The sequence below is a fragment of the Syngnathus acus genome, chromosome 10 (genome assembly GCF_901709675.1).
Source record: "Syngnathus acus chromosome 10, fSynAcu1.2, whole genome shotgun sequence".
In the NCBI taxonomy this organism is placed as follows: Eukaryota; Metazoa; Chordata; class Actinopteri; order Syngnathiformes; family Syngnathidae; genus Syngnathus; species Syngnathus acus.
In genome coordinates, this window is record NC_051095.1 from 23,251,981 (window position 1) to 23,272,920 (window position 20,940).

Here is a 20,940-nt window from a genome sequence, read left to right on the forward strand (position 1 = left end):
TATAGGAGAGGATTGACTTTCAGAACAAAACAGATGACAATTTAAATTAGACAAAAAAGCCTGCACTTGTTACATTGTTCAAAGTTAAAATATACATTTATTTATGGGCCGAGCATCACACAATTCTTGTCTTTCGTCCATACGACCATAAATATTGATGACCAAGAGGAAGACTGACTAAGCTCTTAGTCATTCTCTCTCCTCTGTCTCTCTCTCCATTACCTCCCCCCTTTAATACCCACCCTGGATACAGGCAAGAGTGCACACACCGACAGATACACTCAAGCTCCCTTCTCCCACTCTAACGCTACCCTTCCATATCCTCTCGTCTCCTCCAGTGGATTTGAGCCCGCTGTTCGCGTGCAACATCGGTAAGGAAAGTTCATTGGTTTTTTTCCAGCATGTTTCTCACATCTGTGTGTCAGTGGGGGTCTTTACGGCCGCTTGTCACTGGGAATCAGACAAAGGATTGGGGTGTGGCTGGAGCACCGGAGGCAGCCTGCTGATGGCAGCAAGTGGAAGAAAATGTGAAAAGGGATGGTTGTGCACATGCTGATGAAGTACCAATGGGGATTAGTGTTTGGGTAATTAGTTAATTGTACTGATAAGGGCTTGGCAGAGTTGGATGTAGCTATCATTAGAGCCATGATCCAAATGGCTTTGACACTAATCATTAAAACATCTGGTCATGTTACTAGACCATTTTCTACTTGATGGAATTATCCAGCAGCCTTAGTGACGATGCAGTAGGGTTGGAACAAGCGTGACTGGGTCGAAGGACATGTCAGAGCTGAGGGCTAGGTCAAGAAAATGACTGCAGTCGAGCACCACGAGGCTGCAGGGGTGGATGCAGAAGGACAGAACAAAGACTTCAGCCTCATTCGAGGAAAGACAGAGGCAAGGGAAAAAATGGACAGTTGCGTAAAACTGGGCACGTGCTGCTACATGCATTATGTGGAAGCAGCTTCTACTCGGGCATCAATGTGATAGCTGCACAAAGCCACTCCCTTCACAGGCAACCACTTCTGGTGCTCATAGTTGAATCATTCAAAGCCAGTGACACATTAAAAACAATATTAGAGTTAAGAAATGAAACGATTTCAATATTTGACTGGATGCTTTATCGGTCAAATGCTAAGGTGATTTTTGTTTTTTGTCTACAGTCAAAATGTCTGACAAGCCTGATATGACTGAGATTTCCCGTTTTGACAAGACAAAGCTGAAGAAGACGGAGACAAAAGAAAAAAATCCTCTACCCACCAAAGAGAGTGAGTCTCCCGCTATTCTCCGAAACAAAGCGCCTCATAGTTTCTGTTCATTGCACCACCGTGTAAAAAAAGCATGTGATGAAAATAATGAACTGAATGAACTCTCCCGCCTCGTCATCTGATGCTGACAATTTTTCTGCCCCTTTTTGCAGCTATTGAGCAAGAGAGAAAAGGAGATGCCACACCTTGACTGCTAAGCACATGAAGAAAAGAAGCTGGGATGCCACAGCAAAATGCACTTTCTTTTAATTATTACACCACTCAAATATTCGACTTCGGTCTTCAAATAGGGTCCTCCTGAGCTCCCAGGGCTTTTATCCTTTCATGGGTTCTCTTTACTACTTGAAAGAAAAGGGTTAGCCTGGTTGCCTGTCTTACTCTGTTAGCTTATAGCTAACAGCTCACCGATATTGCCAAACTGGGGAGTGGTGTTGTGATGTAGCATCAGGAGGCAGGTACCCAGACAATGAGGGGATGGGGGAGGTCCCCTAAAAAAATAAAAAAATGGAGAGAACCATTGGAGCCAAACCATTAAGAATGTTTTCTTAATATTTTTTTTTTACTTTTCATTTTGAAATAAATATCAAGATGCGGAACCTAATGATCATGTGTATTTTGTCAGTCTCCTCTAAGTATACTAGAATGCAAGAAAAATAAAAAGAACACACTGTGCACTTGCTGGTCGGGCAACAAACACCCACATCAAAAACAAGCACAGATGAATGATTACATAATACTCACTGGGCACATCATTTTACATCTGCACTAATATGGCACATTGTACAAGGTATTATCAAGCCTTTACAAAATAACAATTTCAGTCAATGGTACAAATGTAGAAGTCAAGTCAATTATGAAACTGATCATTTTCATTTGGACTCCATTGTGCTACCAGCTGTAGGTTATTCATTTAGCTACGAGTGAGTAACAAAATATTAGAAACATCTCTCACCGTGTTGCTCACCTATTCGACAACAGTGTAACACTACCACCACAATAATAAAATGTTTTTTTGCCATCATACCACTTTGAAAGTGAGTTCAGAGCACTAATATTTCAGTTTCTCATATAGCTAGCTCTTGTACTGAATAAGGCATACTTTTTTCCAGGAGAGTGATGATCAAGTAATTATGCCTCATTTCCGACAGTGACTGTACATTGTATGTAGTGTATGTACAGCAGGGGTCTCAAACTCAATTTACCTGGGGGCCACAAGAGATAGAGTCTGGGGTGAGGCTGAGCCGCATTGTTTTTTTTTTTAGGCTTGAATAAAAACTTTTAATGTTATTGTCACTCTCTTATTGTGCTCTCCTAGCACCCTGGTCAGTGCCCCGCTTTTGTTTATGTCAGTCACAGCCTCGTCCTCCTGCCACGCTGCGTCCACTCTCCACGTCCCATTCCCCTAAAGTCAATAAACAAACTGTGACGCATTTGGTTATCCTGTCTGTCCCGTGACAGTTATAAAATGTAAGAAAAATAATCAAACAGTAATACATAAATATAATTATACTAATGAAAACAATAATAATACAGCAGATAGAAAACTGAAGAAACCGCATATAGTTGCTGATGAGGGAAATTTATTATTATTCACATATCTGTATTAACAGTTCTTTAACCTTGGAAGGAACATTGTTCTGAACATGGCTTCTACTTCTTGCTACTAAAGACCTGACATTGCTTCCTCTCGCATAGCTGAGCCACATTTGGCTTAAGGGAGGAAGCAGTTGAGACCCTCAGTAGGGCTCGAAGATGCTCATCAGTAAGTCTGGACATGTACTTGTACTTATCAAAGTTCAAAGTAGAAAAGAGCTTCTTGCATAAATACCGTATTTTCCGCACTATAAGGCGCACCGGATTATAAGGCGCACCTTCAATGAATGGCCCATTTTAAAACTTTGCCCATATATAAGATTTGGCCCGCGGGCCGGACTTTGGACACGCCTGCTGTAGTGGCTCAATATTGGTCCATATATAAGGCGCACCTGATTATAAGGCGCACTGTCGGCTTTTGAGAAAATTGTAGGGTTTTTAGGTGCGCCTTATAGTGCGGAAAATACAGTACATAGTATATGCTCCCAAAAAGACACATTCGAATCAGCACCACACACAACCATTCATATCAAAATCGCTGGCCACACTAACTTTCAAATGAAGGCGAGGGCCACAAACTACGATAGTTTGAGACCCTTGTGTCATGTGCCGTGCCACCTACCACCCAGTCCGTAACTTTCCACCACAGTCTACCTTTGCCCACTTCCTCCGTGAGCGATTCAATCATTTGTTTAAGACTTTCAAAGTCTTCAATGGCTATGTTCTTTTTCTGAGGCATTTTAACTCTTTGAGTCCAGTTTAGATGTTCTACGGATGGTCAGGACAGGTGGGGATCTGAAGGTGTTCGAGGGCAGGCGGATGTATATCAAATATATCACATAGAGACAAACAACCAATCACACACCATCACTGAGCGGGAGTCGATTCCACGCTGCCCACACACAAGTCAGGCGCGTGTACCCTTACACCAGGGGTGTCAAACTCATTTTTGTCACAGGCCGCATCGTAGTCAGTTTCCCTCGGGGGGGGGGCATTATGATTGTCAACGTCTTCAATAGGCTACAAAACAAACAGATGAATAACTAGTTTTGAAATCAGAGACTAGTAAAAACTGCTCAAATATTTTAAGATGAATGTAATAAAAATTGCAAGCAGTGTCACTATTTTTTTTTTAAGTGAATACAATTTGTAATTTCAGTAATGACACAAAGTCGATGCAAAATTTGTCTTCACGGGCCGGATGAAATGATGTAGCGGAATCTGTATCTGGCCCCCGAGCCTTGAGTTTGACACCTATGCTCTACACTATATGCAACTCTAACGTCCATCCATCCATCCATCCATCCATCCATCCATCCATCCATCCATCCATCCATCCATCCATCCATCCATCCATCCATTTTCAACATCGCTTAGCCTGTTCAGGGTCGTGGGGGATGCTGGAGCCTATCCCATTCGGCAATGGGCGAAAGGCAGACTACACTTTGAACTCGTCGCCAGCCAGTCGCAGGTCACATATAGAGACAAACGACCACACCCACATGAATCGATCCCATGCTGCCCACATACAAGTCAAACTGCGACCAGGCATCACAAAGTGAATGTGAACAGTAAGAAAAAAAATGCTAAAGCCGTCAGTACTAGTACTTTGGCAACATTATTAGTCTGCAGATCAATAAGTATGTGTTAAGTGCATTAGTTTTGTGCATTTCTGTGTTTAACTCAACTTATTTGAATTATTTAAATATTCCAAGGCTATTTGAAACTCTCATAAAAGATATATGACCACCTTAAATCTTGGTCTTTAACTGGTGTTGCTAGCCAATTGCAGGACACACATAGACAAACAACGATTCACAATCACACTTAAATTTAGAGTGCACAATTAACCTGCCATGCACGTTTTTGAAATGTGGGAGGAAATTAGAGTACCAGAGCGTACACATGCATGGGGAGAACATGCAAAATCCATTAAAATTCTACAATTTCCAAATACTACTCCTACAAGTGCTACCAGTAAATAAATAAAGAAATTAATTAATTAATTAATAATTGAATCAATGAATGAATCAATCAATCAGTATAAAATAAATAAATACATGTTCTAAACTACTACAACACAAACTAAAACATCTAATATAATATACTACTGCTGCTGCTGCTGATGATGATGATGATGATCTTGATGAAGCCATTTAGAAATGGCTCTGAAAGTAGCATTGATTGTGCTGTGAAGGCGAATGTCACAATTGCCCACGAGATTCGTCAGCATACTTTCGATGGCAACCACGCCCACGTGTTTAGACCATTGTTTGAATTTGTTAACCCATTAAAATGTATAAGATCTCCCTTAATTAAGACATTAGGACCGCGAGATTTAAATTGGCACGTATTATATCCTATCCAAGTCCGGAGTGGCTGGGTTTCAGTCATATTGCATGATGAATGTTGCGGGCGATATCTAATTATAGGGATTATCCTCATTTACTTATCTATTCTATAGCGTTCATGTTCTCGTCCAATCGTCCGTCCATTGTTCCACTCGCTGAGTGTGTTGTTGTTGTAGGGGATTTTGAGTGGTTTATTTGGGGATTTGGACAAGTCGAGCATCTTGTTGATGTTAGTCACGATACTGGCGAATAACGCTAAGGAATAACAGAAATTGATGAGATTAATTTTAATGACTGACTGCAATAATTATAGGCTAAATCAGGAAAATAACCAGAGGAGATTAAAAAATTCTATACATTTATTTCGACACGTGGAAGGGGTAAAAATATACCATTCCAACTCAAAGCTCACCCTGCATGTTTCTCTCTCGTGGATTTTTATACCCTTATTGTAAATTCCAGACTATTTTCACACCAGGTTGTTTCTGAAGGAAACATCTATTATCCTATTATCACCAAGATGCCAATGTCGGCGATGTGTGAAGAAGATATTTACATGACTATATGGGCTTAGCTCCTGCAGGACTTTATGGCTTTGTCGTCACCATGTGCCCTGTGGGACACTGGTGCCATTTTCCAAAAAATAAAGTAAAAAAAGAAAGAAAAAAGGGAGTGGCTAAGAAATATCACCCGTTATTTCAAATAGTGCGGTAAATATTCGCGATGGCTCTGTTAAAGGATATCGGGATTTAATAAGGTATTACTATAAATTACTTACATGTTGTTACTTGTTGGGAAAAGGGGATTGGATCGATGCAGGTGAATTCATGAGGGGCTGCTGAAGTGTCTGCGTTCTCGCTTTGAAGTGCACTTATGCGCGGACGGCTCCTATTTGTCTACTGGCCGGGACCATCATTGTCGTCTTTTTCACAGTGGAGCGTTACTTGTTCGACAAATCTTTCAATCAAAGGACCCACCACCATATAAATAAAATCAGCGTGGAGGTTGGGGTACACCTTTAGTGGACCGCTTCATTCTTTGCGACTCTCATCTGGGACTCCAATAAACAGGAATTTGCGCTCCGGTCATGGGAGGCTGCAGGACGCTTCTTATTGGGATGGTTCTCTCCACGACTTGGATTGTGCAGTCTGCATCAACTTGGTTTGTCATTTCTACATTTTCGTGGACCTACTTTAAACCTTGTGTTTGCTGGCATTCAAATTTGGATTAATTTTGATTATTCTTGGACTCTTCCTTTGATAGGACGGCGAATAATTTCCTCATGACTGGTCCTAAGGTAAACACACCACGCATCGATTTGTGCAGTAAAAACTTCATTTCATGAGATAATTAATATAAATGATCACGCATTTGGCTGCATCTCTCAAGGCTTATCTCACCTACGCTAGTAGTGTGCAAGTGGGTGCGCAGAATGGAATACAAGAGTGCAAGCACCAGTTTTCTTGGGACAGATGGAACTGTCCACAGAGTATGCTTCAGCTGTCCTCACATCGAAATAGTAAGAAATGATTCTTAATTTTCTGCAAGTCAAACAAGCAATGGCAACTGAAACGGCACCGAGCACGCAGAACCGCCCACAAATTATAACGTCACCGATTCTGTCACCTTGCTCTTAACTTATTGACATAATCCAAATTGAACACACCGACAATAAGTCACAAATAGTGCTAAACTTTCCCACCGGAAGACTCTGTGAAATTAAAGAGCATTTTAAGCACTCAACACACGTGACACGGTTCTATTTTACGCACACATTGCGCACGGGGTACCATCCATATTTGCAAAGTCTAATTTTGGTTTTGATTTGTAGTAGCAACAAAAGAGACATCATTTGTCCATGCCATCAGTGCTGCAGGAGTGATGTATACGCTCACCAAGAACTGCAGCATGGGAGACTTTGACAACTGCGGTTGTGATGATTCCAGAATAGGACAGACAGGTCTGGCACCATATATATATATATATACTATATATATTCATTAATTTAATGGTGTAATAGAAATTAATTTGTTTTTCCTGTTCAGGAGGCAGAGGGTGGATTTGGGGAGGCTGTAGCGATAACGTGGCCTTTGGAGAGAAGATCTCCAAACAGTTTGTGGATGCCTTGGAAGATGGTCACGACTTTCGCGCTGCAGTTAACCTCCATAACAATGAGGCTGGGAGACTAGTGAGGCATTCAATTACAAACTCAGATTCTTGAGGTTTGAATATTCTCTTTCCGGTTTATGATCATTCCGTCTTCTTGTAGGCAATCAAAGCTACGATGACGCGAGCTTGCAAATGCCATGGAGTGTCTGGAAGCTGCAGTATCCAAACGTGTTGGATGCAACTGGCCGACTTCAGAGAGGTGGGCACCTCCCTGAAAATTAAGCATTCCCAAGCCAAGAAGTTGGAAGTAGACAAGAAGCCGATGAGGGCTGGCAACAGCGCAGACAACAGAGGCGCCATTACGCAGGCCTTCCGCAACATCCCGCGGACGGAGCTCATTTTCTTCGAGGATTCCCCGGACTACTGCGTCAGGAACCAGAGCCTAGGCTACGATGGCACAGAGGGACGGGAATGCCTCAAGGGGGACAAAAGCTTACCGCTGTGGGAAAGAAAAAGCTGTCGCAGGCTGTGCTACGAATGCGGACTCCGGGTGGCAAAGAAGCACCTTGAAGTTGTCAGCAGCTGTAATTGCAAATTCCATTGGTGCTGCACGGTTAAATGTGACAAATGCACACAGGTGGTGACCAAATATTACTGTGCACGCAAGGGAAGTGCCAGAAAATCACACAACAAAGCAAAACGTAAAAACCGTCCGCGTGGACATTAATGGGCAGCTTTGTGCTGCACGGGTGCATTTCCATGACCTAATAATTTGCATGCTGTCTAATTGCACTTCATATCATAAACTGGATTTTAAATACCAATTACAGTACAAATAACGTCATACACCGCAATTGTGCTTGAGGGTACCTGATCAAAATTGCTTTCAAACTGTGATATTGTACATTAAATGTACTTAACAAAATATTTTTATATAAAATAAAGACGTCTGGTTTGTAACAAGCTGGTCTCACTCGCTTCTTGGTGTCATGCAGCTTTGGAAGTTAAATAACTATCACCTCTAATACCAGCCATTGAAGTGCGCATCGCCTATAGGCGTTTCCTAAATCCGTTATCCAATCAGCTTTTTGACTGCTTGGGGGTAAAGGCACAGAGGCCCAGCTTGTTCCCCACTTAAATTGCAGAGCGCGGGTTCAAAATAAGTTTGCTGGTCGACTGTCGGTCAAAATGGTACACTTGCAGCGGCTTCTTCTATTTTTTCTATGCAGAATTTCTCCGGGACACACTTGGTAAGTGAATAACAATCTTAAGTTGTTTGTACTCTGAGAGCGGGACAATAATATTGTTACTTTCTTTTCAGGATTGCTGGTAACTTTTTGATGACGGGATCCAAGGTAAATGACAACTGAAACGAGAACGCTGAGGGGACATTTTAGCATAAATAATGAACACATGCCTTCTTCCTAGGCTTATCTTACATACGCCAAAAGCGTCCAGGTTGGCACGCAGAGTGGCATCGAGGAGTGCAAACACCAGTTTACGTGGGACAGATGGAACTGTCCGGAAAGCGCTGTCCAGCTAAAGGGATTGAGACGCGGTGGGTAACCTACGTGATTCTAAATGTGGAATCACATACAGTGATCCCTCACTACTTCGCGTTTCGTTTATCGCGGCTTCACTACATCGCGGATTTTTTTTTCCAAATTAAGAAAAAAACATTTAAAAGTCAAAATAAAACTTCTAAATTGAGCAAACATGTGTCTAACCTTTAGGACAATGTAGTATTGCTCCAAATGTTCGTTTACATTCCTTTAGAAATCCGTTTTCGCGTGTTAGCACGATCGCGAATTAACATCATTCTGCTAACTCGTTAGCCTGCCCAGTACTTCTTGTTGGTGACCGTACTTTGCGGATTTCACTTATCGCGGGTGGTTTTTGGAACCAGTTATCCGTGATAAACGAGGGATTACTGTACTGTATAGAAAGAGGAAATGCACACGTCACGCCCCCCCACCAGCGTGCTTGAGCGTGAAACTGTACAATATGTTTATGTGCTATTCACTCAGCACTCGTCTTAAAAATTGATCATTTCAATACTTATGCACTTTTGTTCATTTGCAGCCACCAGGGAGACATCATTTGTCCATGCTATCAGTGCTGCAGGAGTCATGTACATTCTGTCCAGGAACTGCAGTATGGGAGACCTTGACAACTGTGGCTGTGATGTCTCGAGGAATGGCAAAATCGGTAAGACCATATTAAAAAATGGTATACACCATTAGACTGTTCGAATTAACTGCATCCCACTGGTTAAAAAGAAATACATGGCAAACCCCCTGTTCTTGTGCTTTGTGTGTATATAGGCGGGCAAGGCTGGCTGTGGGGCGGCTGCAGTGATAACGTGGAGTTCGGGGAGAGGATTTCCAAGGAGTATGTGGATGCGCAAGAGACTGGTCAGGACTCAAGAGCTGTTGTCAACTTGCACAACAATGAAGCTGGACGTCTTGTAAGCATTCTCACACTTAGACAGATTCGATAGTCCAAATACAATGACTGATAAACTGAAATTTCTTTCACATGTCTGATGTGACTATCACTAGATCACAGGTGTCAAACTCAAGGCCCGGGGGCCAAATACGGCCCGCCACATCATTTTATGTGGCACGCGAAGACAAATTGTGCATCAATTTCGTGTGTCATTACTAGAATTGCAAATTGTCTTCACTTTTAATAATATCTTTTTTTTTTATATTTGACCAGTTTTTACTCGTCTGATTTGAAAACAAGTTATTTGTCAGTTTGTTTTGTAGCTTTTACTGTATATAATATGAGGTGCTCATACATTTATTTGGGTTGACAGTCATAATGGCCCTCCGAAAGAAGCTATGACTACAATGCGGCCCGCGAAAAAAACGAGTTTGACACCCCTGCACTAGAGAAATAAATATCCTCTTGACTGCCAGCCTATTGATTGGGTCCACTGTGGTGGACATTTGTTTTTGGTATATATTTTATTTGCGCCACCCTAAAAAGTACTGACTGACTGACTAATTTTTCCCTTTGGTCTCAAAAGGATGTAAAAAAACAGCAGAGCATAAACATAGTAAAACAATAATTGCAAGACAGTAATTAAGTAAATTCAAAATCGAGGGTATCTTATAAATTTGGATATCGGCAATCTTGAATATTAAATGTTAACATAAACATGAGTACAAACTTTGTCAGTAAGATGCAGGGAATTAAAGAGAGAATTGATAATGTCAAGAAAATCTTCTTGCTTGTGTTCCAACAGGCCGTGAAAGCGACCATGAAGCGCATCTGCAGATGTCACGGCATGTCTGAGAGCTGCAGCGTCCAAACGTGTTGGGCACAGTTGTCGAACTTCAGAGAAATTGGCGATTATTTAAAGGTCAAGCACAGTCAAGCCCAAAAACTGGACATCGACAAAAAGCGCAAAAGGGCGGGTAACAGCGCAGAGAGCCGCGGGGCCATTGCTGACGCATTTGGCAGTGTCCCCAAGACCGAACTCATCTACATGGAGGATTCCCCAGATTACTGCAAGAGAAACATCACTCTAGGCCTGTATGGCACGGAGGGCCGGGAGTGCGTGCAGCATGGCGAGGGTCTGACACATCGGGAGAGGAGAAGCTGCCGCAGGCTGTGCCACGAGTGCGGCCTGAGTGTGGAGGAGAGGCGTGCAGAGGTGGTGACCAGTTGTAACTGTAAGTTCCACTGGTGCTGCAAGGTGAACTGTGAAAACTGCTCGCAAGTCAAGGTGAAACACGTCTGCGCCAGGAGGGAAGCGACGGAAGGTCACGCCCTCGGACGCAGACGCCGTGGACCCAAATAAAACAAGCTTGTGTGACAATCTCCTAAATGAGGGCCAATATCCGAATTGCCATCATGTTTGCACTTTTGCATCTATTTATATGAACTTGTCATTGATATAAACAACCGACAGTGCTGCCTCAGTCTTTGAATACATTTTTAAATATTAAGTATTGTGCTGTTGTTGTTTTTCCATGTCAAACTACTGAATATTGCTTTACTTGGGAACAAGCCGCAAGGGAAGCTGTGGGCATTAGAATAAGAATGGCGTGAATCCACTAAACAGCGGATTACAGGGATAACATGGTGCAAATGACACCTCTATCCTATCAAGGTGTTGATCCAGCAGTACTTTGAAGCCAACGTGTATTGAATTGATTCTCGGGCTTTGGGAAACAAATTAGTGAAGTATTTCCACCAGGCATTTGTCCTGATAATCTGAGAGGATGCCAAACTCACAGCTCACATTTAGAGCATGCTAATGCAATACAATACATCAAAGTTCAAAGAAGGCAGGACGTTTGATGTTTCACTTTTTCTTCGTAACGAATGCGCAAAATATACTCACAGTTCCTCAACAAAAATTTAATTGTTTTGGTTACCTGCATCCACAGTCTTTGATTGACTGCCTTCTATCCTCTTCGACCCTTTGGATCGAATAAGAATCTTCCACTCAGCTGGACATATCATAAATCTGCCAGTGTCTTAGATGAAAGATGGCCCCCTTCATCGGGGGTCCATCCTTGGGGCGGAGGGGGTAGGAGTCTTTTAAAAACGTTTTGGCATGGTTAAGGGCCAAAAAAAGGATCACTAGCAACCTTACATACAGCTTCTCAATTATCCATCTATCAACACCGCTTATCCTGTTCAGGGTCACGAAAGGTGCTGGAGCTAAAGCTTCACAATTAATAAGAAAGAAATGCGGCCTTCTGTTTCAGGCAAGGGAGGTCATAATAACAAAAGTCCCAAATATTGACTCTGAAAACAAGAAACTTTTTAGCTGCTAATCCTTCCCATTTGCCCGTTTGCTCCTGGGGATGCCCCGTATTTCCCATGCTGTCCTGCTGTGCACTAATGAAGGCTTTGCCCCACTGGAGGTCCTCCCCGATCCACCCCTTATCTCTTCTCTCCCACTAGCTCTACATGATGACTTCCATATTGATGCCAAAAAAGACAATCTACTGACATGACGTTTGCTCCAAATGACCACGTCTGTTCTCATCAATTTTACTTGAGTCAAATAAGGTCAGACTGAACACCCTTTTCAATAGGGGAGTCTGTGAATGAACTTTTTTCCCCACAGCGTGGTCAAACATATGTCCAAATTAAACCAACACTTGCTCTATTATCATACAGTGTTCCGTGTTGACCCCACGGTGGCAAGATCCAGCCTTTCAGCAGGGATACGTTTCAAAATCAGAACAGTAGAGTACAACAGTAGATGGGGGGCGGGGGGGTCATCACAAAGGCCCCCAAGGAGGACTCATGTATACACTCAGACAGGCTTGAGGGTCTTGGGGGTGGATCACACCATTGATTGATCACCCACCTCCCTCGCCACCCTCCTCTATCACCTACGTGTGAGAAACAAAGAGACAAGTCTCGCTGTGCCGGGATACAAGATTGGATTTAGGCAATGCTGTGATTTAGAATAAAATTATAAGATCCGGTTTGTATGACAACAACACTAACGGTGAAGAGTCACAGCAACTTTTAATAGCTCAAAATCACCAAACAAAAGGTCTGCAATGAGGAGATTTAGGTGGGCAATAAGCACAATTGTTATTTTTATGAAGATATGTATGCATGTGGTCATCACCTTACATTACTGAATGTTTCACTGGTATACCAATTTGTTGCAATAATTACAGCCCATAGAAATAACAATAAAAGGGGGGTAAAAGATTGACTTTGTTAATTCAATTGCTGCACGCACAAAACACAAACAATATGCTTCACAAAATTACATTAATTTGAACTTGATCGAAACCCAATCCCTTTTAATCACTACTGAAGATGTAGTGATTAAAAATAAAAAAAGGTGGACATTACCAACAATGACCAAAAGATGTCAGTGCAAGACTTTTGGCTGCAGTTCCAATTCTAAAGCAGAATTGATCTTTTTCTTTTTATTCAACTGATCTGTTTATTATTCACATCCCAAGTTAGTGCTGTGCGACATAAAAAAAAGAAATCACAATACACACCATTTTAAAACACAATGTACCATGATATGTTTTCAGTTATTCTGTACAAAATGATACCACACACCATGACTACTGACCTTTTCTCACTTTATTATACAGCCCTGTATCAAATGAAAAATGCATCCACTAGAATTGCTATAGAAAACTATCAAATGTAAACAGAAGCAAAGTAGCCTGCATATTTTTGCACAAAATAGTATTGACATTAAATTATTGAAAAAATTGGAAATCTACTGTAATGTAATTTTTAGTATTGTGCAGATCTCGAAAGTCACAATCAAAACTTAGGACTGAATTGTGATAACAAATAACATTTGAAATATTATATGCATTCCATTCAATATACTTGAGCCATCCATTTTCAGAATTGCTGAGCCTTATCCACATGTGTGTCTGGAGGATGCCACACATGAAGTGCAAAGGTGTGAAGCTCCATAGATTTCCTAATGACAAATATGGGCTGAGAAAATGCATTGAGTGCATGAAAAACCGAATGACGAGTGCTGTTTTGTGATTTGAGTTTTTCTCCCTATTTCTCACTAATATAAGTAAGATAGAGAGTAAAAAGCAATAGATATAGCATAGCAGTTTGTTAAGGTATGGCCTATTTTATTTGATTGTCCCCCAGGGACCGCATAGCCTTTCCCACCCCTACCCATTTGTTCAAATCAAGAAAAAATAAGTAAAGCATTGGTAAAATTATCTTCCGGTGCTTATTTTCAGATTTTTTTCACAATGAAATTCAGATTATTTAGGATGTCACGTAAGAAAGAAACACGCACCGGTAATGTGGCAGGCGTCACTGCGTGGGTCGCACTGGCTGACCTGCAAGCAGCCATAAAATGCATAATAAAGAAGAAAAAGACATATATATATATATATATATAAGTCGCACCGGAGTATAAGTCGCACTTTGGGGAAATTTATTTGATAAAATCCAACACCAAGAACAGACATGTCATCTTGAAAGGCAATTCAAAATAAAAATAGAATAGGCAACAACAGCCTGAACGGTACGGTATGCTAACATTACATAAACACATACAAAAGGAACTGAGAACATGCCTGATGTAACATATTAAGAGTTATTCAAATAACTATAGTATGAATAACATGCTAACAAGTTTGTCGAACCAACCGCGTCACTCCAAGTAATTAAATCCAACAAAATCTTCATCCTCTGTGTCACTTATAAACAGAGATGGGACCAAGAAACACATGTGCAAGTCTCAAGTAAGTCTCAAGTCTTAGCCTTCAAGTCTCAAGTAAGTCCCAAGTCATTTTTTTCTTGGGCAAGTCAAGTCAAGTCCTTAAATAGGTCAAGTCAAGTCCAAGTCAAGTCCTTAAATAGGTCAAGTCAAGTCCAAGTCAAGTTAACTGTAGTTTTTATTTATTAACTTGCTCCATATTAAGTCATATTTACTTAATTCAGTTTCATCATCATATTCATTGCATTAAAGCTATATATACACACACCTATTTAGACAAATGAAAAGCACTTACCGTATTTTCCGCCCTAAAAGGCGCACCTAAAAACCTAAAATTTTCTCAAAAGTGTTCTCAAAAGTTTTCTCAGTGCGCCTTATAGGCCAGTGCGCCTTATATATGGATCAACTGATGAATTTGTTGATCCATACTGGTTGTACACAGTGCTCTGCCAAAATGTTTCAGTACGTTTTAGTACGACTAATAAATTACAAGGTCGCATCGCTTCCCAGCATTACGGCAACTGTAGTCAGGGGGCGTCACCGAATAGCTGTTGTACCCGCGAGGCTATTTCCTGTCAAAATAGGCTGCTCTGTTAATGTTTCGAGTAAATCTACGGATCGATATGGAAGGGAAACATAGGTACCGTAATTTTCGGACTATAAGTCGCGTTTTTTTTTCATAGTTTGGGTGGGGGGGCGACTTATACTCAGGAGCGACTTATATACATATATATGGGTTTTTTTCACTTTTTTGGGCATTTTATGGCTGGTGCGACTTATACTCCGGTGCGACTTATAGTCCGAAAATTACGGTAAGTAGTACCAATGCGTTAGATCGAACTTTAGTCAGTTCCGATCATTTTATAGGAGATCGTTTGAGAAACGCGATTGTTTACACTTTGCTGAGGCTCATGGGAGATTGCGAGGTGAGGCTCGTGAGACTTTGCGGATGGCTAATGCTATTGCGATAGCTGCTATACGTACCAGGCTATTTCATGTCAAAATAGGCTGCTCTGTTAATGTTTCGAGTAAATCTACGGATCGATATGGAAGGGAAACATAGGTAAGTAGTACCAATGCGTTGGATCGAACTTTAGTCAGTTCCGATCATTTTATAGGAGATCGTTTGAGAAACGCGATTGTTTACACTTTGCTGAGGCTCATGGGAGATTGCGAGGTGAGGCTCGTGAGACTTTGCGGATGGCTAATGCTATTGCGATAGCTGCTATACGTACCAGGCTATTTCATGTCAAAATAGGCTGCTCTGTTAATGTTTCGAGTAAATCTACGGATCGATATGGAAGGGAAACATAGGTAAGTAGTACCAATGCGTTAGATCGAACTTTAGTCAGTTCCGATCATTTTATAGGAGATCGTTTGAGAAACGCGATTGTTTACACTTTGCTGAGGCTCATGGGAGATTGCGAGGTGAGGCTCGTGAGACTTTGCGGATGGCTAATGCTATTGCGATAGCTGCTATACGTACCAGGCTATTTCATGCCAAAATAGGCTGCTCTGTTAATGTTTCGAGTAAATCTACGGATCGATATGGAAGGGAAACATAGGTAAGTAGTACCAATGCGTTGGATCGAACTTTAGTTAGTTCCGATCATTTTATAGGAGATCGTTTGAGAAACGCGATTGTTTACACTTTGCTGAGGCTCATGGGAGATTGCGAGGTGAGGCTCGTGAGACTTTGCGGATGGCTAATGCTATTGCGATAGCTGCTATACGTACCAGGCTATTTCATGTCAAAATAGGCTGCTCTGTTAATGTTTCGAGTAAATCTACGGATCGATATGGAAGGGAAACATAGGTAAGTAGTACCAATGCGTTGGATCGAACTTTAGTCAGTTCCGATCATTTTATAGGAGATCGTTTGAGAAACGCGATTGTTTACACTTCGCTGAGGCTCGTGAGACTTTGCGGATGGCTAATGCTATTGCGATAGCTGCTATACGTACCAGGCTATTTCATGTCAAAATAGGCTGCTCTGTTAATGTTTCGAGTAAATCTACGGATCGATATGGAAGGGAAACATAGGTAAGTAGTACCAATGCGTTAGATCGAACTTTAGTCAGTTCTGATCATTTTATAGGAGATCGTTTGAGAAACGCGATTGTTTACAGAGGGCTCGTTGGTTATTGGCTAGTGGATGCATACCGCAACCCTAGTCAACCTCAGTTTGATGCAGTATAGCTTCTATTTTATGCGCCTTATAAGCCGGTGCGCCTTATATATGGACAAAGTTTTAAAATGGGCCGTTCATTGAAGGTGCGCCTTATAACCCGGTGCGCCTTTTAGGGCGGAAAATACGGTACTTGGCAGAATGGCTCTTCAGATGACGGACAAAGTTTGAAGTTGTCGTCTGGCTGTCCGAAATGTTTTTGTTGCATATCTCGCACTGTGCTGTCCGTCTTTTGTCGTCATAAAAGTAATTGCGATAGCCGAAGGTGTCGACTCGCGGTACCGCTTCCGCTGACATGTTTGCGCATGTCTGATATAAAGGGCCGTGATTCTCCAATAAACACGTTCGGTAGGTAGAGAGGGCACGACTGATTGATTGACAGGGTCGTAATCCAATCATGACAACGCCATTCTGAGCCTGCGCTCCTACCGTGTTATCGATATTATTTTTTTAAATGTATTAATTTTATATTCAAACTGAAAACATAAACTAAATAACACTGAAGTCATTCAAGTCATCGTGTCTCAAGTCAAGTCAAGTCCCGAGTATTTAACTTCCAAGTCCAAGTCGAGTCTCAAGTTTTTTCTTTTTTTGTCAAGTCAAGTCACAAGTCATCAAAACAGCGACTCGAGTCGACTCGAGTCCAAGTCACAGTGACTCGAGTCCCCATCTCTGCTTATAAACAACTGTGGCGGCCATGGCTCAGGCAGTAGAGCGGGTCGATTAGTAACCGGAGGGTTGGCGGTTCGACCCTAACTCTGTCAGTCACGTGTCATTGTGTCCTTGGGCAAGACACTTCATACACCTTGCTTCCAGGTCGCCACTGTAAATGAGAAAATGTTCTCAATTGACTTACCTGGTAAAATGTTGAATTAAAATGAAACAAAATACCTCTAACCCCGGAAGTAGAAGATGCAGCGCTTCGTCTTCTACATGGTTTAAGTCAGCTTCATTGTCAGTTGCAGTCCTAATTATTCCACAGGCCTAGAACGGCCTCATGCGATTTAGTGTGAAAATAATGTGAAATGGTATAATCTGTTAATAATTTCGCACACAAATCACTCCTGAGTATAAATCACACCCCGGGCCATACTATGAAAAAAACTGCGATTTATAGTCCAGGAAATACGGTAAATACGTTATACTGTAGACGTGGCTATGGTGTTGTTTCTTCTGCCACATGGTGGCAGCTGTGAAGTATACGATTGATAAGTGGTGGAGTCGCAGTCTATATTGAAAATATATTTTTTAAACACTACTGAGTATGTCAATGGTGATTGAAGATGTTTGTGAATGTGCAACAGTCGAAATCAGTTTTTTTCTATCTGTGACTACAAAAACAAATGGCACACACACAAGACACATTTGACATGTCCCCGAACATACCAGATTGAGACATAACCTTGGGCTTCGAAGACTGTTGATATTTGAACAACTGCGGCCAGTGGCTGGTAGTGGTTGGAACAGAAAGGTTAGGGTATTATGTACATGTATTATGTCTCCAATACAGGCTAGTGCCTATGCTGCTGATGTGTGCAAATGTTACAAAAACTCTTCAACACTGTTGTCAAACGCTGATACCGAAATATATAAACAATATTGCGGAATGCTGAATGTGTAATACATAAATGAGAGGGAGTTGCAGTCTTGAGGGCACACCGGGAACAGATCTCCTCGTGGCAGGAACAGGCACTTCCCCAACTGCTACGGATCTCCTAAACTGGGTTTTCACTGCAATCGACCAGACCATTTCCACTTGACGTTGACCCTCATGGGGTTGCACCTGTAAAATAAGCTGAAAGGAACAAAGTCTAGCGCCCTTGAAAATAAGGGACTTCCAGCCTTGGAAAGCAACCGGAGGGCTGAGAGCAGAGAGCCCAGGTGATGGAGCCCAGAGCGTGTGCGAGATTGTGACTCCAACGCTCTTAAAACCGATTAAATTGTTACTGTTGCATTCAAATCAAACTGTTAAAATATGTTAAAACTTCCAGTTAACTTGTCATTGCTGTATTCAAATCAAATTGCTATCAATTGTTACTATCAACTTCCATTTAACTTGTCATTGCTGTATTCAAATCGTATGTTATACTATGTCAAATTTCTGTTTCCTTTGTTTCTTCCTTTTTCCTTGGTTATGGTGGTATAATAGATAGTACTGTAGATATGTAGATTGTGTGTCTGGCAGTGAAATCCTTGGTTGAAATCGGGATGGGACTAGATCAGCAGAATTGCCTCAACACACTTCTCTTTTCGACAAGTCATGTAAAACAAAATGTAAAATGTAGTTGTAATAAGTGTGTTGAGTATGTACTTACTGAAAAAACAAGGTTTTTGCCCATCTAATCACATCAATCAATGTCCTCTGACGCTCTTATTACTCGCAGCTTGCTTCAGGCGACAAATGACAACACAACACTAGTTGAAAAGGTAAAAACACTATTTTACTGTCATCTTCGTATATCCTCATAACGCCCACCTCTAAGTTTGCTCACTAGCCATCAGTTGAAACCATCAATACACACCAGAAAACAAACACAAACTCATCATCATCATCGGTTTAAAGTCCGCTTTCCAGGCGCCGCTGGGTTGGACTGGGTTCTCGATATGGCTTTCTTCCACCGGGAACGGTCCATGGCCATCTCGTGGTTGATGCCGAGTGCCTTCATGTCGGCTGCCACGGTCGTCTGCCAGGTCTTTTTAGGTCGGCCACTGGGTCTTGTTCCCTCTACGTTATACGACATAACTTTCTTCACCCAGTCATTCCCGTCCTTCCTCACTACATGTCCGTACCATCGCAGTCTGCCTCTCCTCACCACATCCACTATGGCCTCCACTCCCATCTTCTTTCTCAGCTCTGCACTGGTCTTTTCCTCCCTCATTGACACACCACACATCCATCTGATCATCCTCATTTCTGCTCTGTTTAGTTTGTCTTCGTGTTCTGTTTTCAGGGCCCATGCCTCACTTCCGTACGTCATACTACTTCTGACGCAGGCTGAGTACACTTGGCCTCTCATCTTCAGGGATGGGGCCTTAGATGTTAAGAAGGGCATGAGTTCCCTGAATTTCTTCCACCCACTTCTCACCCTTGTGGTCACTGCTAGGTCCACCCCCCCATCAGCGTTAAGCATGTCTCCAAGGTAGCAGAAGCTGTCCACCACCTCGTACATCTCCCCATCTACCACGAGCCCCTCTTGCTCAGCTGGGTCTGCTTGGGCGACTTCTCCCCTGCACCGCTTGCATTGGAAGGTCTCACTTGCAGCTAGTAGGCTGCCTTTTACTCCGCTGCATCTTCGGTGTACCCATCTCTGACAACCCTTGCACCGGATAGAGTTAGCTTGCACTCCCTTCCCGCAAACTCCACATGGCCATGCTCCTAACTGCGATATCACTCCCAGGCCAGCACCACCGACCATGACCTATGATTTTGCCGCATTCACCTTCATTCCTTTCACTTCCAGGCATGTCTTCCAGGCCGCTAGCTTCCTAGCTAGGTCTTCTCGACTGTGAGCCATCAATACCAGGTCATCCGCGTAGAGCAGCTCCCATGGTAGTCGACCCCTCACTTCCCTCGATACCACATCCATCACGATAGCAAACAGTAATGGGCTGAGCACTGATTAAAGATTAAAGTCCCAATGATCGTCACACACACATCTGGGTGTGGTGAAATTTGTCCTCTGCATTTAACCCATCCCCGTGTGATTTTAATCCATCCCCTGGGGGAGAGGGGAGCAGTGAGCAGCAGCGGTGCCGCGCTCGGGAATCAGTTGGTGATCTAACCCCCCAATTCCAACCCTTAATGCTGAGTGCCAAGCAGGGAGGCAATGGGTCCCATTTTTATAGTCTTTGGTATGACCCGGCCGGGGTTTGAACCCACAACCTTCCAGTCTCAGGGCGGACACTCTACCACTAGGCCACTGAGCACCCCTACCCTTACTTCAAACCCATTACTGTCGCCAACTCCTGTTCTAACAGCTGTGCAGGCTCTGCAGTAGAGAGCCATCTACAAACCGACTTACAAACTGATCATCATATCCTGTTTTCAATTTTTGTTTTACTCTTGTCTCCATGTACCTCATTTGAAATTCTTCAAATATATTCCTTCATTTCGCACACATGAATAATATATATTTTTTAAATTGATTATTCCAGCACTGCCACATTGTGCATTTGAATTAACCCATACAGACTCTTTGGAATTTAACTGCTTTATTGTCATCTATG

General features: G+C 42.3%; 3 protein-coding genes and 1 long non-coding RNA gene across 4 annotated transcripts; 3 read left to right on the plus strand and 1 right to left on the minus strand.

The window, feature by feature from the left end:
- Positions 1–223: 223 nt before the first annotated feature.
- Positions 224–1,869, plus strand: tmsb2 (thymosin beta 2). The gene is made up of 3 exons (XM_037261758.1): positions 224–371; positions 1,164–1,268; positions 1,421–1,869. Exons 2-3 carry the CDS (start codon positions 1,169–1,171, stop codon positions 1,456–1,458), a joined length of 138 nt encoding a protein of 45 aa, XP_037117653.1. The 5' UTR covers positions 224–371; positions 1,164–1,168; the 3' UTR covers positions 1,459–1,869.
- Positions 1,870–5,924: 4,055 nt separating this feature from the next.
- On the plus strand, positions 5,925–8,048 carry LOC119128895 (protein Wnt-8a-like). The gene is made up of 6 exons (XM_037261756.1): positions 5,925–6,373; positions 6,476–6,509; positions 6,602–6,731; positions 7,047–7,172; positions 7,258–7,400; positions 7,482–8,048. Exons 1-6 carry the CDS (start codon positions 6,300–6,302, stop codon positions 8,046–8,048), a joined length of 1,074 nt encoding a protein of 357 aa, XP_037117651.1. The 5' UTR covers positions 5,925–6,299.
- Positions 8,049–8,649: 601 nt separating this feature from the next.
- Positions 8,650–11,132, plus strand: LOC119128896 (protein Wnt-8a-like). The gene is made up of 5 exons (XM_037261757.1): positions 8,650–8,676; positions 8,750–8,879; positions 9,404–9,529; positions 9,646–9,788; positions 10,575–11,132. Exons 1-5 carry the CDS (start codon positions 8,662–8,664, stop codon positions 11,130–11,132), a joined length of 972 nt encoding a protein of 323 aa, XP_037117652.1. The 5' UTR covers positions 8,650–8,661.
- A 2,110-nt stretch (positions 11,133–13,242) lies between these two features.
- LOC119128899 lies at positions 13,243–20,933 on the minus strand. The gene is made up of 3 exons (XR_005099094.1): positions 20,732–20,933; positions 18,461–19,252; positions 13,243–13,600 (listed from the first exon to the last, which is right to left on the minus strand). It is a non-coding gene; the product is annotated as an uncharacterized LOC119128899 (long non-coding RNA).
- Positions 20,934–20,940: the final 7 nt, after the last annotated feature.

Coding starts and splice junctions, on each gene's coding strand:
- tmsb2 (XM_037261758.1), top strand. CDS start 1,169: ATGTCTGACAAGCCTGATATGACTGAGATTTCCCGTTTTGACAAGACA. Junction 1,269..1,420: donor TCCTCTACCCACCAAAGAGA/GTGAGTCTCCCG, acceptor CCCTTTTTGCAG/CTATTGAGCAAGAGAGAAAA.
- LOC119128895 (XM_037261756.1), top strand. CDS start 6,300: ATGGGAGGCTGCAGGACGCTTCTTATTGGGATGGTTCTCTCCACGACT. Junction 6,510..6,601: donor TCCTCATGACTGGTCCTAAG/GTAAACACACCA, acceptor GCATCTCTCAAG/GCTTATCTCACCTACGCTAG. Junction 7,173..7,257: donor TTCCAGAATAGGACAGACAG/GTCTGGCACCAT, acceptor TTTCCTGTTCAG/GAGGCAGAGGGTGGATTTGG.
- LOC119128896 (XM_037261757.1), top strand. Junction 8,880..9,403: donor GCTAAAGGGATTGAGACGCG/GTGGGTAACCTA, acceptor GTTCATTTGCAG/CCACCAGGGAGACATCATTT. Junction 9,789..10,574: donor ACAATGAAGCTGGACGTCTT/GTAAGCATTCTC, acceptor GTGTTCCAACAG/GCCGTGAAAGCGACCATGAA.